We start from the raw sequence: 16,604 nt of genomic DNA, 5'->3' as shown, positions 1-16,604 counted from the left end.
CCCCCAGAAAATAAAAATAGCAGCAGATATCTGTGTGAGCACAAAATAAATAAATGATCAATGAAGCCTTAAAAAAAAAAAAAAAAATTAGTAGACCTCCCCAGAAAAAAAAAATAGCAGCAGATATCTTTGTGAGCGCAAAATAAATAATTGATAAATTAAGCCTTAAAAAAAAAAAAAAAATTAGTAAACCCCCTCAGAAAAAAAAATAGCAGCAGATATCTGTGTGAGCACAAAATAAATAATTGATCAATGAAGCCTTAAAAAAAAAAAAAAATTAGTAAACCCCCCCGAAAAAAAAATAGCAGCAGATATCTGTGTGAGCACAAACTAAATAATTGATCAATGAAGCCTTAAAAAAAAAAAATTAGTAAACCCCCTAAGAAAAAAAAAAAATAGCAGCAGATATCTGTGTGAGCACAAAGTAAATAATTGATCAATGAAGCCTTAAAAAAAAAAAAAAATTAGTAAACCCCTTTAGAAAAATGAAAATAGCAACAGATATCTGCGTGAGGGCAAACAAAAAAAAAAAAATTAGTAAACCCCCTCAGAAAAAAAAATAGCGGCAGATATCTGTGTGAGCACAAAATAAATAATTGATCAATGAAGCCTTAAAAAAAAAAATTAGTAAACCCGCTCAGAAAAATGAAAATAGCAGCAGATATCTGTGTCAGCACAAAATAAATAAATGATCAATGAAGCCTTAAAAAAAAAAAATTAGTAGACCCCCTTAGAAAAATGAAAATAGCAACAGATATCTATGTGAGCGCAAAAAAAAAAAAATTAGGAAACCCCCTAAGAAAAAAAAAAAAATAGCAGCAGATATCTGTTTAAGCACAAAATAAATAAATGATCAATGAAGCCTTAAAAAAAAAAAATTAGTAAACCCCCTAAGAAAAATGAAAATAGCAGCAGATATCTGTGTGAGCACAAAATAAATAAATGATCAATGAAGCCTTAAAAAAAAAAAATTAGTAAACCCCCTCAGAAAAAAAAATAGCAGCAGATATCTGTGTGAGCGCAAAATAAATAAATGATCAATGAAGCCTTAAAAAAAAAAAAAAAAATTGGTAAACCCTCCCCCCAAAAAAATAGCAGCAGATATCTGTGTGAGCGCAAAATAAATAATTGATCAATGAAGCCTTAAAAAAAAAAAAATTAGTAAACCCCCAAGAAAAAAAAATAGCAGCAGATATCTGTGTGAGCGCAAAATAAATAATTGATCAATGAAGCCTTAAAAATAAAAAATTAGTAAACCCGCTCAGAAAAATGAAAATAGCAGCAGATATCTGTGTCAGCACAAAATAAATAAATGATCAATGAAGCCTTAAAAAAAAAAAATTAGTAGACCCCCTTAGAAAAATGAAAATAGCAACAGATATCTGTGTGAGCGCAAAAAAAAAAAAATTAGGAAACCCCCTAAGAAAAAAAAAAAAATAGCAGCAGATATCTGTGTGAGCACAAAATAAATAAATGATCAATGAAGCCTTAAAAAAAAAAAAATTAGTAAACCCCCTAAGAAAAATGAAAATAGCAGCAGATATCTGTGTGAGCACAAAATAAATAAATGATCAATGAAGCCTTAAAAAAAAAAAATTAGTAAACCCCCTCAGAAAAAAAAATAGCAGCAGATATCTGTGTGAGCGCAAAAAAAAAAAAAAAAAATTAGTCAACCCCCTCAGAAAAACACAAAATAGCAGCAGATATCTGTGTGAGCACAAAATAAATAATTGATCAATGAAGCCTTAAAAAAAAAAAATTAGTAAACCCCCTCAGAAAAAAAAATAGCAGCAGATATCTGTGTGAGCGCAAAATAAATAATTGATCAATGAAGCCTTAAAAAAAAAAAAAAAAATTGGTAAACCCCCCCCCAAAAAAAATAGCAGCAGATATCTGTGTGAGCGCAAAATAAATAATTGATCAATGAAGCCTTAAAAAAAAAAAAATTAGTAAACCCCCAAGAAAAAAAAATAGCAGCAGATATCTGTGTGAGCGCAAAATAAATAATTGATCAATGAAGCCTTAAAAATAAAAAATTAGTAAACCCCTTAAGAAAAATGAAAATAGCAACAGATATCTGTGTGAGGGCAAAAAAAAAAAAAAAATTAGTAAACCCCCTAAGAAAAAAAAAAATAGCAGCAGATATCTGTGTGAGTGCAAAATAAATAATTAAACAATGAAGCCTTAAAAAAACAATTAGTAAACCCCTAGGAAAAATGAAAATAGCAGCAGATATCTGTGTTAGCGCAAAAAAAAAATAATTAGTAAACCCCTTAAGAAAAATGAAAATAGCAGCAGATATCTGTGTGAGCGCAAAAAAAAAAAAATTAGTAAACCCTCTAAGAAAAAAAAAAAAAATGGCAGCAGATATCTGTGTGAGCGCAAAATAAATAATTGATCAATGAAGCCTTAAAATAAAAAATTAGTAAACCCCCTAAGAAAAATGAAAATAGCAGCAGATATCTGTGTGAGCACAAAATAAATAAATGATCAATGAAGCCTTAAAAAAAAAAAATTAGTAAACCCCCTCAGAAAAAAAAATAGCAGCAGATATCTGTGTGAGCGCAAAAAAAAAAAAAAAAATTAGTCAACCCCCTCAGAAAAACACAAAATAGCAGCAGATATCTGTGTGAGCACAAAATAAATAATTGATCAATGAAGCCTTAAAAAAAAAAAATTAGTAAACCCCCTCAGAAAAAAAAATAGCAGCAGATATCTGTGTGAGCGCAAAATAAATAATTGATCAATGAAGCCTTAAAAAAAAAAAAAAAAATTGGTAACCCCCCCCCCAAAAAAAAATAGCAGCAGATATCTGTGTGAGCGCAAAATAAATAATTGATCAATGAAGCCTTAAAAAAAAAAAAATTAGTAAACCCCCAAGAAAAAAAAATAGCAGCAGATATCTGTGTGAGCGCAAAATAAATAATTGATCAATGAAGCCTTAAAAATAAAAAATTAGTAAACCCCCAAGAAAAAAAAATAGCAGCAGATATCTGTGTGAGCGCAAAATAAATAATTGATCAATGAAGCCTTAAAAATAAAAAATTAGTAAACCCCTTAAGAAAAATGAAAATAGCAACAGATATCTGTGTGAGGGCAAAAAAAAAAAAAAAATTAGTAAACCCCCTAAGAAAAATGAAAATAGCAGCAGATATCTGTGTGAGTGCAAAATAAATAATTAAACAATGAAGCCTTAAAAAAAAAATTAGTAAACCCCTAGGAAAAATGAAAATAGCAGCAGATATCTGTGTTAGCGCAAAAAAAAAATAATTAGTAAACCCCTTAAGAAAAATGAAAATAGCAGCAGATATCTGTGTGAGCGCAAAAAAAAAAAAATTAGTAAACCCTCTAAGAAAAAAAAAAAAAATGGCAGCAGATATCTGTGTGAGCGCAAAATAAATAATTGATCAATGAAGCCTTAAAATAAAAAATTAGTAAACCCCCTAAGAAAAATGAAAATAGCAGCAGATATCTGTGTGAGTGCAAAATAAATAATTGATCAATGAAGCCTTAAAAAAAAAAAAAATTAGTAAACCCCCTAAGAAAAATGGAAATAGCAGCAGATATCTGTGTGAGTGCACAAAAAATAAAAATACTAAGCAGTCAGGCTCGAACTTGTAACGCTAAGAGGAAAAGGAGGTGCAAAAGAGGAAAAGGAGGTGCAAAAAAAGGAAACCATTTAGTCCTCTCACTCACGCAACTTGTGACATCATGGACGCTCAAAATAACATGTTTTATGTGTACGTCGATGTCGCGAAGCGGGAATGACTTTGCAAAAATGTTGACGAAAAAAATCACACCTCCTTGTAGAAAACTGCTCAGTTGATGGTGAAAGAATGACTGCTTTGGTCCAATTTTTGGATCTTTGTTGGCCAAGAAACTGAACTTTCGAACGATATCAATTTTGTCATGTGTCTAAGTGTGTAGGGAGTTTTACTAATATGAACCAGTGCTGAAGCTTTTAACTTTGTATGATGATCTCTCAGTCATTGCCTTTTAAAGCTTAAAAGTTATAAGAGCTGAATGTTTGATTGAAGAAAGATCATGTTCAATACAACAATCTCGATTAGCTTAAGTAAGGATCAATGTGAAATATTGCAAATAATATGATCGTTTAGATAATCAGAACATGGCTGCTCACCCATCAGAATCCTTTTTTTTTTTTTTAGACATTACAGGTTGTACAAAAAACTCAACAACCATCATATCCAAACATGGGAAAACACCACAATATATATTTTTTAATATACATCACTTTAATATGCTTATAGTATATATATATATATATAGAAATACACATATATAAAGGCAATAACTAATATATAAATTGTCAATTACAAAAATCACGTCAAAATAGAAAACAAAACAAAAAAAAAGTTTGTATCATGCACTTCATAATTGATTATGTCACATTATGCACAAACGTTCATTAATTACAAAATGAACATTAAAACCACAAGTTTCATCACTTTTAATGCAAAAAAAAAGCATCGGGGAAAATATCAGTGTAAAAAATAACTGGTTGATGTAGTAACCTATAGTATTTAAATAAAATAATTACTATTAGTTCTTGTATGACTTACAATCAAGTATTTTCTTTTTCTACTAATATGAGATAAGTAGCTTGGGTGCCCGGCGTTGTCCGGTTGTTTGTAGATGTGTGCTGAGCAAAAAAAAATTTAAAAAAAAATTGTAGGCAGGCAGGCTCAAACCCATGACACGAAGGCAGAAAAGAAAGTGGAGGTGGAACTCTCTTCCATTTACTTGCTTTCCGGCTGACTATAATATGGTCATCTTCAAGTCCAAGGTAAACAAGTTCTTGATGAGCCATTCCCCTTAAGTAATCCAATTTACCAAATTTTCACTAACAATTACTACGACATTGTCCCATCGACCACTGTACACTTATGAACCCTTATCCTTGAGTGGCACATTAACTGAAGTGCCCATCGTCAAACCAGAAGTGTTGTAGGTTTAAATTAAGGCTAGACAATTGAAAAGAGGCGATGACTTTCGAAAATATCGGCGATAAAAGCAACCCCTCCCTGTAGAAAAGTGCCCAGTTGAGGGCTAAGGAATTAATGTTTTTGTGCCTATTTTTCGGTATTTGTTGTCCGAAGGGTCGAGCTTCAAAATGATACTGATCTCGTGAAAATCAGTAGCCTTTGTCAAAAGTTCTGCAAGATATACAAACATATATATATATATATATATATATATATATATATATATATAATCTTTTTATTTTTTAAAATCCAAACTATATATTTTTAACTCACGTTATGCATTTTAATAAATTTTCTTACTTACCTTGTTGCTCGAGATTGAAGTATTAATTGCATGAGAATCCCTACAGTTGCTGCAAGGATTGGGTAATGCGTGACAACCTCCATGCCTGAAATAAAATTAGCAACTACAATCAATTCCTACTTCATTGGCCAGATCTCATTCAAAACAAACAATGTGTACATTCTGCTAGTATGAAGTGAATCAATGAAAATATTAATAATTCTAAATAAGTGTTTGACTGTATTTCCTTCTTCACTAGCCCCCCCCCCCCGCCTGCTAATAGTAGCAATGTTAAACTGGCATTATTGTATAACTTTATGGTGCAAAAATGGGTAAAAACAGCGAAATTTTCATAAAATTTAACCTAATATATCTCATCTATTACATTAGGGTTACATCTATAAAATTAACATGTACATAAAATTTAATCTTTTTCTTTCTAACTTTTTCTAATGTGATTATTTTTTGTTGTTGTTGCTGTTGTTGATTTGAATTTTGAAACTATTTTAATGACAAAATGTGTTTAGTTTCACTTTTTTTTTTCAACAACAAATTTTTAATCATGTTTGTTTACAAAATCAATTTTATAAAAAAAAATTATTCTTCTGTTTGGTAGGCAAAGTATAGAATTTTAAGTTAATTTTCATAAAGGATTCCAAGGTGAAAATTTCAGTGAATAAAATTTTACATAAATTTGATTTTTTAAACGTTCTTTTTATATCATTGTATAAAAACATGGTTCCCCATCAATAGAATTCATCTTGATTTTTTTTTTTATTTTTTTTTTTTTATTCAATTTTCACCCCAAACAAGGCACAGTGCCACTTTGAAGCAGGGGGCTACTATTAGGGAATTAATTAGCGGGGTCATTATGAAGGGAGAAGAGTAGAAAGATGTTTGTTAACATTACACTTGAACTTCTGCATATCTGTCGGGATTTATCTTGCTTCCAGATAAATTCGACGCTAAAGTAACTAGGCTGAAAAAAAAAGGATAAAACAAAAGGGGGGGGGGTAAAGAATAAAATATAAATGTCTTGCTTTAAAACGAAGAAGAAACTTTATTTACAATAAGTTGCAAATTTTTCCCTTTGCGGGCATTAAACTTAAAACGCCAATGTAACTTAAAATGAAAAAGTAACATGTAAAGAAAAAATAACGACACTGCTGGTTCTTTATAAGAAGTTGTGCGTATCCATTACGAATACAACAAGAATATACAAAATAGTACTATCTCCCATTCACACTCGCATATGAAGTTAATTTCAGGAGCGTACTCACAATTGAAAGCCTGTCTGGCAAATGGCCTTTTTCCCCTTTTTTTTTGTTTAAAGTTCTTATAAAACACAAAAAATCATACATAAGAACCAGATAAACAATAATAAATGTAAACAAGGGGGATGCACAATTATTGGTACAAAAAAAATTCCAACATTCTCCCCCAACAGGAAATGGCAGTCAACCTACAGTTGGATGACACCTGTAAAATTTACAATACAAAAAGTTTTTCTTTATATATACATACATATACTACACAATGCATGGTCAGGAGCTCTCCAGGAAAAGCATATTAGAACAAAAAGCAGAAAAATTTAAAAGCTTATTCTACAAAAAATCACATGAAAACATTCATGTTTAAGGTTACAACAGAGAATATTCTGCCAGGTAATCAACCATTAGCATATAAGAGTAAAGGCTTGAGAAGTTCACTTACCATCCACCCTCCTCATCCTTATATTATCTCTGGCGAGCATCAAAATATCTCAGCTCCCTCGTAACCACAAGAGCCCAGTGAGATCAACACCGGTGCTACAAGAGGGACGAATCCAATCAACCCTACGCTTGGACGAGTTCTTCAACTCTGTGAAATAAAATAAAACTGCAACCCAAATTTTGCACAAATTATTAAAGGCAATTGCAGTTTTAAACGCTTGCATAGCTATATACATATAGCAAAACAAACAAAGTTGAGTATAGGTGTCAGAAACACCTAGGTAGCTTGAGATGTAATATTTATGGAAGACTCCTATCAAGGAGAGATCCAATCTTGTGTTCAGCACTGAAACAAACATCTCAGCATTAGAAAAATCATTTCTAACTAAGTATAGGATGGTTCTGAGCGCCTCAGAAACACCCCTGGACAAATCAAGCTTGACTTCGATAGCTCTTGCAATACTGCAGTAAGCCACGTCAAGGCAGATCTCCACAAAACATTCAAAAACAAAAACACCTGCACGTGACTCCCAAGCAGGAACCGTCCTACCTAAAGGAGCAACTTCACAAAATTAAGGTTCTGCAAGTGATTTCTGCACAACATATCCTACACTCCCGTAGGAACTCGGAGAAGCTGAACTACACACCATGTAGTCAGCAAATTCAACAGGATCCCTCATGGGATTCTTTATCGAGTTACACTCAACCTGAATCTGGACGCCCCAGTCCAACTTGAGTTCACGTAACTCTTCAAAAACCATTCTCCTGGTTTTTACACGTTCACAGGTGGATATAGTGCTTTCTGCCCTATAACCTTGATGGAGAATTCCTCTCCCAGTGCTAACATTAGCACTTAAAGTGCACAAAACTTGCACTTTCACACAGGACAGACTCCTGTCCTTCAACCACTGACTATTGTCAGAACCACATGACCGGAGTAATATCCCACCGTCATGATTAAGTTCCTCGGTATTCTGACAAGTTTGTGGAAGATAACCACTTATGCGAGTTTTCGAACTCACATGGTTAGAGGGCAAAACAATTCCAACATCCCATGGAAATCCCTCCATAAATTTCATAATATTCATGCCCACACTTAACAAGTCGTGGACACGAGTGGTATCATTCATGATACCTGGGAATCTCACTCCCAATACCTTCTTTAAAATACTACAGGCGAACTGCCCGCCAGAAAAATCAAACTTCAGCGCCTGACTACGCAGATCCTCTGAAGTGGCACTTGCAACACTGCTTTCAGACTGTGATACAACATCTTCCAAGCCAAACTTGCCAGAACTCAGCGAACAGTTTTCAGAGTCTGGACATTCGGGCTTAGTAGTTGGAAACTCGCCAAGCATCTCCCTAGGGGTTTCAAATATTTCAGGGTTGCACAAGGAATCACACTCCACACCATCTGCCAACCTCGAAAGAATGAATCGAACCTGGGATGAGAACACTACAACATTAATAGCATCCGCTTCTACTAGCGAACAGTCCATGTCCTCATGTAAGGAACGATCACCCAACAACTCTGTAATATCATCTACCGATGACAACCATTCATCGACATCGGCCTTCATCGTCATAAAATAAGGCTGGGGTAATTCCCTCTGCAACCGCAACAAATCCAAGACGGCGATAACTTTCCCCAAATAAAACTTTCGCTTCCTTACAAGGAATCCGGAAGAACGAGTGACCAACATCGTGCAGCGTTTTTTTTCTCAAAAATATGGAATAAATCCAAACAAATACAAAAAATAGGCGTTCGAGAACTATACACAAAAAAATGCACACACAAAGGTTACAAAGATATTTGCATAAAATTCCTTCCTCATAGCACAAACAAAACAAGACCAATACAGCATATTTAGCCGTGAAAATAACAAGATATACAATCCCCAGTTACAAATTAAAAGAGTCACTATGACTTAAATTAAAATTAAGTGAATTTAAAATTCAAACTTCTACATCGAAGTTAATTCACTGGAAATGAATAATAGCGTTAACACGCTTACAGCAATATCCTCACTGAATACGACCTAGGAAAAAAGTGGAAAGAGTTTAAATATACAACTACGTCAGGGGAGGGTACATGCCACTATGTCACATGTGTATCTTCAAAGGAATTCAAATAACAAAATGCAAATACGGGCTAAGAAAGAAAAAGGGGGCTTGTCTTTTCACAAACTCTTAGAATAACAGTCTGCAAAGTAAATGGGTATAAATTCGCTATAGAAAAATAATAAATATCTTCAACGTATAAAATATTTCTAATAATGTTGTCCGGTTAATTCACAACCCGGAAACATTTAACACATGTGAGAGAACGCACGAGTTCATTAAATCAAATAGTGGGGTATATACTTATTCCTTTTTTCTAATATATTGAGGAAAAATACCAACATATACCTAACCGGTTTGGGACACGTCACAGCGTCTCTATTTACTAGGCTCCCCACTAGGGTAAAATAAGATAAAAGTCGTTTCTTAAAGTGGGGAAAATCCAGCTTCCGAAAAATATCGAACACGCTGAATAAGGACGAAAAATAAAATTACCTCAGTCTAGTAGGATTTCTTATTCGCTGACTAGGCACAAAAAATACTATAGTTTCTCCCACCGTAACTCGCAATACCCGTGGAAATTCAACTAAAGCAGGTAAAATATAAATTATATACCGAAAAGGAGGTTTACGAAATTTACAACTTTAATTCTAAAGAATAGAAAAAAGGAAAGTGTATACTTATTGCTTAATCTTTTTATTAAGAAAAATATTTATGAAAAGTTCGTAAAATATTACTCAGATATAAATAAAGACACCAGACGCACATAAATGCTAAATTCGGGAATTTTCATTAAGCGAAATACGAATGTTGGAAACACTAAATTACATTACACGCTTTCTAAATTCCGGACATAGCAGTCCTCAAATATTTTAAGGAGAGCGTTAACAGACGCGCTAAATTACAAGTGGGGAGGGAAGGCATCAATAAGACGTGTAGTGGACGAGGAAGTGACAGAAACGCGTCTCGAAATAGGAAGTGGCATATGCGTCGTATCATAAAAGGCTTAGTAACTAGGTTCGCTAAATTATTTGAGATAACTGACCACTTAGTTTGAAAAGTATTCTGAAATAAAGGAATACGAGTTTGTAAAATGCCTTCAAATAACGGAAGCAATTTACAGTGGTCGAACGAATATAAGTGACGCTGATAGCGTCAAGTAGCGACGTTAACAGAAATTTCAATCCTAACTCGAAAGAAAGTTAATTAAAGCGTATCTCTATTAGAAAAGGGTACATGATAACGGACAAAAAAATGGCTAAATGTACTTAATATAAAGTTTGAAAAATGCATTTACCGAAAGAGACTAGCGTATCTCGATAAAAAAGGAAATATACTTAATTTTCAAAGGGTTCCAAGAAAGGGAATAATAAATTTGCCTAATGCATTTAATATGGGACAAAATTGGCCCAATGCTTTCAAATAAAAGAAATTTCCCAACTACTCTTAAGAAAAATTTGCAAATTGTCGGGAAACAATTTGCAAAGTGCCCACAAATAAAGGCAGAAATTTTCTAAACTACCTTTAAATAAACGAAAGAAAATTTGCAAAATGTCGGGATTTATCTTGCTTCCAGATAAATTCGACGCTAAAGTAACTAGGCTGAAAAAAAAAGCATGAAACAAAAGGGGGGGGGGTAAAGAATAAAATATAAATGTCTTGCTTTAAAACGAAGAAGAAACTTTATTTACAATAAGTTGCAAATTTTTCCCTTTGCGGGCATTAAACTTAAAACGCCAATGTAACTTAAAATGAAAAAGTAACATGTAAAGAAAAAATAACGACACTGCTGGTTCTTTATAAGAAGTTGTGCGTATCCATTACGAATACAACAAGAATATACAAAATAGTACTATCTCCCATTCACACTCGCATATGAAGTTAATTTCAGGAGCGTACTCACAATTGAAAGCCTGTCTGGCAAATGGCCTTTTTCCCCTTTTTTTTTGTTTAAAGTTCTTTGAGAATTTTCCTTTCCTGCGTGAAAACCGTAGACACACATGTATTACAGGAGCAAGACCTCGTCGCTTGTCCGGATAGGAAATTCCATAATACCTTGTCACGTAAAAGGTATTTTCTTTAAATTCCACTCCTTGTAAAATAATAATAAAATAAATACGTGCAGGACCGCAGCCACGTAGTTAATTTCCAGAAGCCTGTCTCGTCACAGCCGGGTATTAATTTCTTGCCGGGTTTACTTCTTTCAAGGAGGCTCTTCAAAATTCCATCTTCAGCGCCGGGCAAAGAACGCGTTCTCTCTCCTCGACAGCAGAATTTCAAAAGAGGGCGAAATACGCGCTGAGCTCGTGACGTCATCACAGAGCTAGCATTTCTCTTTTCTCCAAATTGAAGGGAGTTTCGTACAAACCGAAAATATACGAAACTAAAAAGCATAATGGATATAAAACACAAAAAATCATACATAAGAACCAGATAAACAATAATAAATGTAAACAAGGGGGATGCACCATTATTGGTACAAAAAAAATTCCAACATATCATTGCAGTTGGGAAAGCAGAATCCCGGAAGGGAGTTCCAAAGACCCGCAGTTCTGGGGAAGAAACTATTGGAGTAAAAGGCTTTTTTGCACCTAGGGATCTCCACTGTAAAGGGATGAGACTTAGTAGCTTGTCGGGTTTGTCGGGGGTAGTTACGTTGGGGAGGTACAAGTGTTTGCAGTTCGTCAGAGCATTCACCATTAAAGTATTTGTAGAACAGGCAGAGGGATGCAACATCTCGTCGATGGGACAGAGGTTGAAGCCTAGATGACAGTTCAGGACCTATCAGGTTGGCGACTCTTTTTTGAACCCTGTCCAGGAGCGAGAGACAAGCAGCAGATGCACCAGCCCAGATGTGACAACAGTACTCCATACATGGGCGAATGGTTGCCTTATAGAGGTATAGGATACTGGCAGGCGTAAGTAGTTTTCTAGCACGGTAGAGGGAGCCAACCTTCCTTGCAGCAGCCTTGGCAATGCTCTCAATGTATCTATTCCAGTTCATATTCCCTGTAAACGTTAGGCCGAGGAGTTTAAAAGAAGTACTTTCAGGCAATGTGTTCTTGGCCATTGCTATTGGTGGTAGAGAAGGTTTCTTGTAGTTATTGAAGGAAACAAGCTTAGTCTTAGCAGCATTGAATGAGACCAACCATTTTTGTCCCCATTCCACTACGGATTGGAGGTCATGTTTCTGCCATTTTCTTGGATATGTGTTCATTTGTTTTCCCCTCATATTTGTTATAGAGAGTGGTGTCATCGGCAAATATACCCATCTCCGAAACAATATTATCAGGGAGGTCGTTTATGAATATCAGGAACAATAGAGGTCCAAGGATAGACCCCTGAGGCACTCCCGCATTTATGTCATATTGTTTGGATGTACGTCCGTCGAGGACAACTTTGATTTTTCTATTACTTAAGAAGGATTTAATTACGTTATGAATTCTTCCAGTGATTCCATATGATCTAATTTTCCTTAGAAGACCATCGTGCCATACCCTGTCAAAAGCCTTAGATATATCAAGGGCCACCGCTCTACCCTCCCCTGTTTTATCCAATGAACGGTATATACGTTCAGAAACTACAGTTAAGATATCTGCTGTTGAACGGGCTTGCCTGAATCCATATTGTTTGTCAGTCAGGAGTTTAGCAGCTGTTAGGTGCTGGACTAGTGCTTGATTAACTAAGGACTCAAATATTTTTGCGAAAAGCGGGAGGAGGCTAATGGGGCGATAATTTAGTGGGTCAGTTCTTTCACCAGAATTCTTGAAGACTGGTACCACAGAGGCGGTTTTCCAGCGGTTTAACATCAGAAACGGTTTATCAATAAAAAGAGGTAGATTGTTTTAAAATTTTCGATCTAGTTAATGAAAAGTAGAACTTGGATTCTTCATGCACCTCGCATATGCAAATATACGCCCTCTTGAAGCCTTTTATATAATAGTGAAGAATTACTATTATAGAAACGGCTTCACCTTTTCTCTATCTCACACACTTTCTCTCTCTGTTTTCTGTCGCTCTTCTCTCTTTTTTTGTTTCTTTTTCTCTGTTCTTTCGCTTTCTTCTCTCGCTGTCTTTCTTTTTTCTTATTCTCTTTCTTTCTTTCCGTAATATATATTTTCAACGTTGTGCTAACTTTCCATTTTAAAAAAATTTTATTTCTTTTGAAAAATATTCCATTAAATAAGGCTTCTATGTTATATTTGATGATCTGTAATCCTTCAGGCTATGGGCCATTTATGATTTTAATCAATAACACCATTCCTCATGATGTCATAAAGGATCTTCAACCAAGTAACAGAATATGACACATTCCTTTATAATCAAATCAAAGTTACATAAGAGGAGTGAAACTGCCAGTAAAATTTCCATTATTCATATACTATCTTTACACATTTGAAATTTAAGTATTGAAACTAAAATATTTAAAAATTTAATTTATAATAAAAAAAGCCTTTCAAAACTGATTTCTTTCATATAGCAAATTTTAGAGTTTTGATGTCGACCTCCTTTTATTTTTACATGTGAAAAGTAGGATCACTTCATAAAATCTTCCAATATTAGAAAACAACTTAAAAATTCCTCATCCAAAAATTAGATTTAGACTTGTATCTTAAATGACTAGTTTTTTACAAAATTTTAGTAAAGTCCATTTGACCCATTTTTCTGCACAATTGTCAAATTAGGCTTTGAGTGATGTTAGAAATAAGGTTTTTATTGACGTACTAATGAAAAAAGTTTTAACTTAATTTGTATTATGTCACAAATAAGAATCATAAATTTTAATGTGATAGCTGCGAACATAAATCGTATATGAGCAAAATTGTTCTTCTGCATTGTTTCCACACAGTTTTTGTGACAGCATGCGCATTTCACCAACATTTAAGACTGGATATACCTAAGAATTATTAATTCCATCTATATTTTCTTTTAATACACTATGGCATTATATTTATAAAAGTTTTCCATTAATTTGAAGCTTTTAAGTTAGACAATACTTGAGTCTATATGCAGCATCAAATAAAATGAAATATTAAACCAAAACAAATTTCCTATTTTGTTTTAATATTTTGCAGCACTATATAGTTTTTTTGGTATGTTGAAAATTAAATTGACTTTGTGTGTATGTATACTTCTAGTGTTGTCTTTGCTGTGTATAGATATGCGATAAACATTGTTTTTAAAAACAAAAAAATGAATGCATTGTAGTGGATTTTTATTAAATTAGATGTTATCATTTGTCTTTGCTTTAGTTTATGCTATTGCAATTTTTTTTTTTTCAATAAATCGATGAATAGGAGATGAGAAAATAGCTGAGAGAAACATGGCGTCACCATTTTATTGATATAGAAAAGATTTATTATATTCTTTTTTTTCATTCAACAGTGATGGAAGTGTTGCACAAACGTAAGTATAAGCATTAATTTCTCTTTTATTTTCTTCTCTATCAAAAAATTCTTACCAACATTTAAGACTGGATATATCTAAGAATTATTAATTTCATCTATATTTTTATTTTAATAAACTACTAGCCTGGGTGCCCGGCGTTCCCCGGGTGTTTGGAGTGGTAGTAGGAAGGCAGGCTTGAACCTACGACGCCAAGGTGGAAAAGATAGTTTAGGAAAATCTGACATCTACCGCTACACCATGACGCGACCAGAAGTGTAAAGCATTCAAATTTAACATAGTCAATCAAAAAGATGACTTGAAGAAATGGCGTTGATTTTAACCCTCCCACAAAGGTCATTTTTAATGTGGGGGAAAATGAGATAGGCCAAAAAAAGGGGGCATTCTGGCAGTATCCAAATAAATAGTAATTGTCTCAGTATGAAGGGTTTCCTCTTTATTGACCAAGGACTAATTACAGAACAGATACTACCTAGGTGAAGGCCAGGCACTGGTGGTTACATTTGATTAGTTTCATTTTATTTATATGAAAAAGACAAACAAACAGCCAACATGATGGGACGGCTGGAATTTTTTTAAACTTGATAAAAAAAAAAAAAAAAAAAAGAGACAATATCTGTTAGCGAATCTGAGATATTACAATCTAGGAAGTATGCAAAATCTTCTTCTGGAATCTAACCAACGCGAGAACTCTGACGCAAAAACTTTTTGTGAACATACACAAATGCGTGTGCGCACATTTTGCCTTTTATATATTAAATTAGCGGGGTATACCCAGCGTTGCCCGGGTGTTTAGAGGTGTGTGTGGTTTTGGGTAAATCAAAACACCCGGGTGTTTGTGTCGGGGGGAGGGTAAAATTAAAAAAAATTTTTGGTAGGTAAGTATGAAGGATCGAACCCGAACCCTTCAGGCAAAGTTGGTAATTAAAGTGTGAAAAAAAACCCCGTACGACATTAACAACTGGGCCACCACGAAACACTAACGGAAACCCATTTGAATTTATTTAAGTATTTAGAATTAGACGGTGCCCGTTTTTAATTACTTAATGAGGTCAACTTTGACTGCGGGGTAGTATTTTATTTACTGCGGGAAGCTATTTAATTTTTTTTTTGTTTCCCCAAGATGTTGGGGGGAAACCAGCTCCCCATAAAAAGGGGATTGTCCTAATTGAATAGCAATTGTCTGATATAAGGATAAACTCCACATTGATCAAATCTGATTGCTTTCGGACATTTCCGGCGATCGCGATCAGAAAAATACCGGCAGAATTAGTGTCGCTTTTATTACATGAAAAAGCTTAATCAACATGTGGCGAGCAAAAAATGTTGAATATTTATCTTTTCAAAGTCGAGCAAATTAAATAGACAGGCGACCTCCGTTGTTAACTCGTAGATATTATGATTTAGACGTGATATAAAAAGTTTTAAGAAGTTGTGAGCCGACTGATCGCGTTTTGGAAAAAAGCCTTTTACAGACATACACAAAAAGCGAACATACATACATTTTCGCTTTCATATTTATAGACTAGCGGGGATACCCGGCGTTGCTCGAGATAGTATAAACAATGAGAAAATTGAATTTGGTTTTGTATTATATTTGTTATTCTTATGAGATAGGAATTTTGTATGTTTATGTATAATTTGTTATTTTGAGCAAAAGAATATTTTACCTATATAAGACGGGTATTACACATATGAAATAATTGTATCTTACCTAGGGTAAGTCATTTATAGCATGTATATGAAAGGACGGGTAATATACAACATATTTATCTCATCAAATCCCAAGCGATGCCAGGTATTTTACTAATATATATTTTCGCCTATTTCATTCAATCTCAGGCAATGCTGGGTGTTTTGCTAGTATATATCTCAATCAATCTCATTAAATCCTGGGTGACACAAGGTATTCTGTTAGTATATATTTCAATCAATCTAATTCAATCCAAGGCAACGCCAAGTATTCTGCTAGTATATATTTGCATCTATCTCATTACATCCCAGGTGACCTTGTATTCTGCTTGCATACATTTTCATGTATCTCATTGAATCCAGGGTGACTCCGGGTAATCTGTAAGTATATATGTTGACGTATCTTGTTGAATCCCATAATTCTTGAATTGTTACAAATTTTAA

General features: G+C 33.9%; 1 protein-coding gene across 3 annotated transcripts in view; it reads right to left on the bottom strand.

Annotated features, from left to right (window-relative positions):
- Positions 1-16,604, bottom strand: part of LOC145295982 (E3 ubiquitin-protein ligase RNF123-like) — a 911,347-nt gene that overhangs the window by 115,559 nt on the left and 779,184 nt on the right. For all 3 annotated transcript variants that reach the window (XM_080141948.1, XM_080141929.1, XM_080141938.1), the window contains one exon: positions 5,311-5,395. In XM_080141948.1, the coding sequence (XP_079998074.1) occupies positions 5,311-5,395 (85 nt within the window). The remainder of the gene's footprint in view (positions 1-5,310; positions 5,396-16,604) is intronic.

This window comes from Euprymna scolopes, chromosome 2, assembly GCF_053919585.1.
Source record: "Euprymna scolopes isolate OS-2025 chromosome 2, ASM5391958v1, whole genome shotgun sequence".
NCBI classification, from domain to species: domain Eukaryota; kingdom Metazoa; phylum Mollusca; class Cephalopoda; order Sepiida; family Sepiolidae; genus Euprymna; species Euprymna scolopes.
This window is presented reverse-complemented; position numbering and strand designations above follow the sequence as displayed.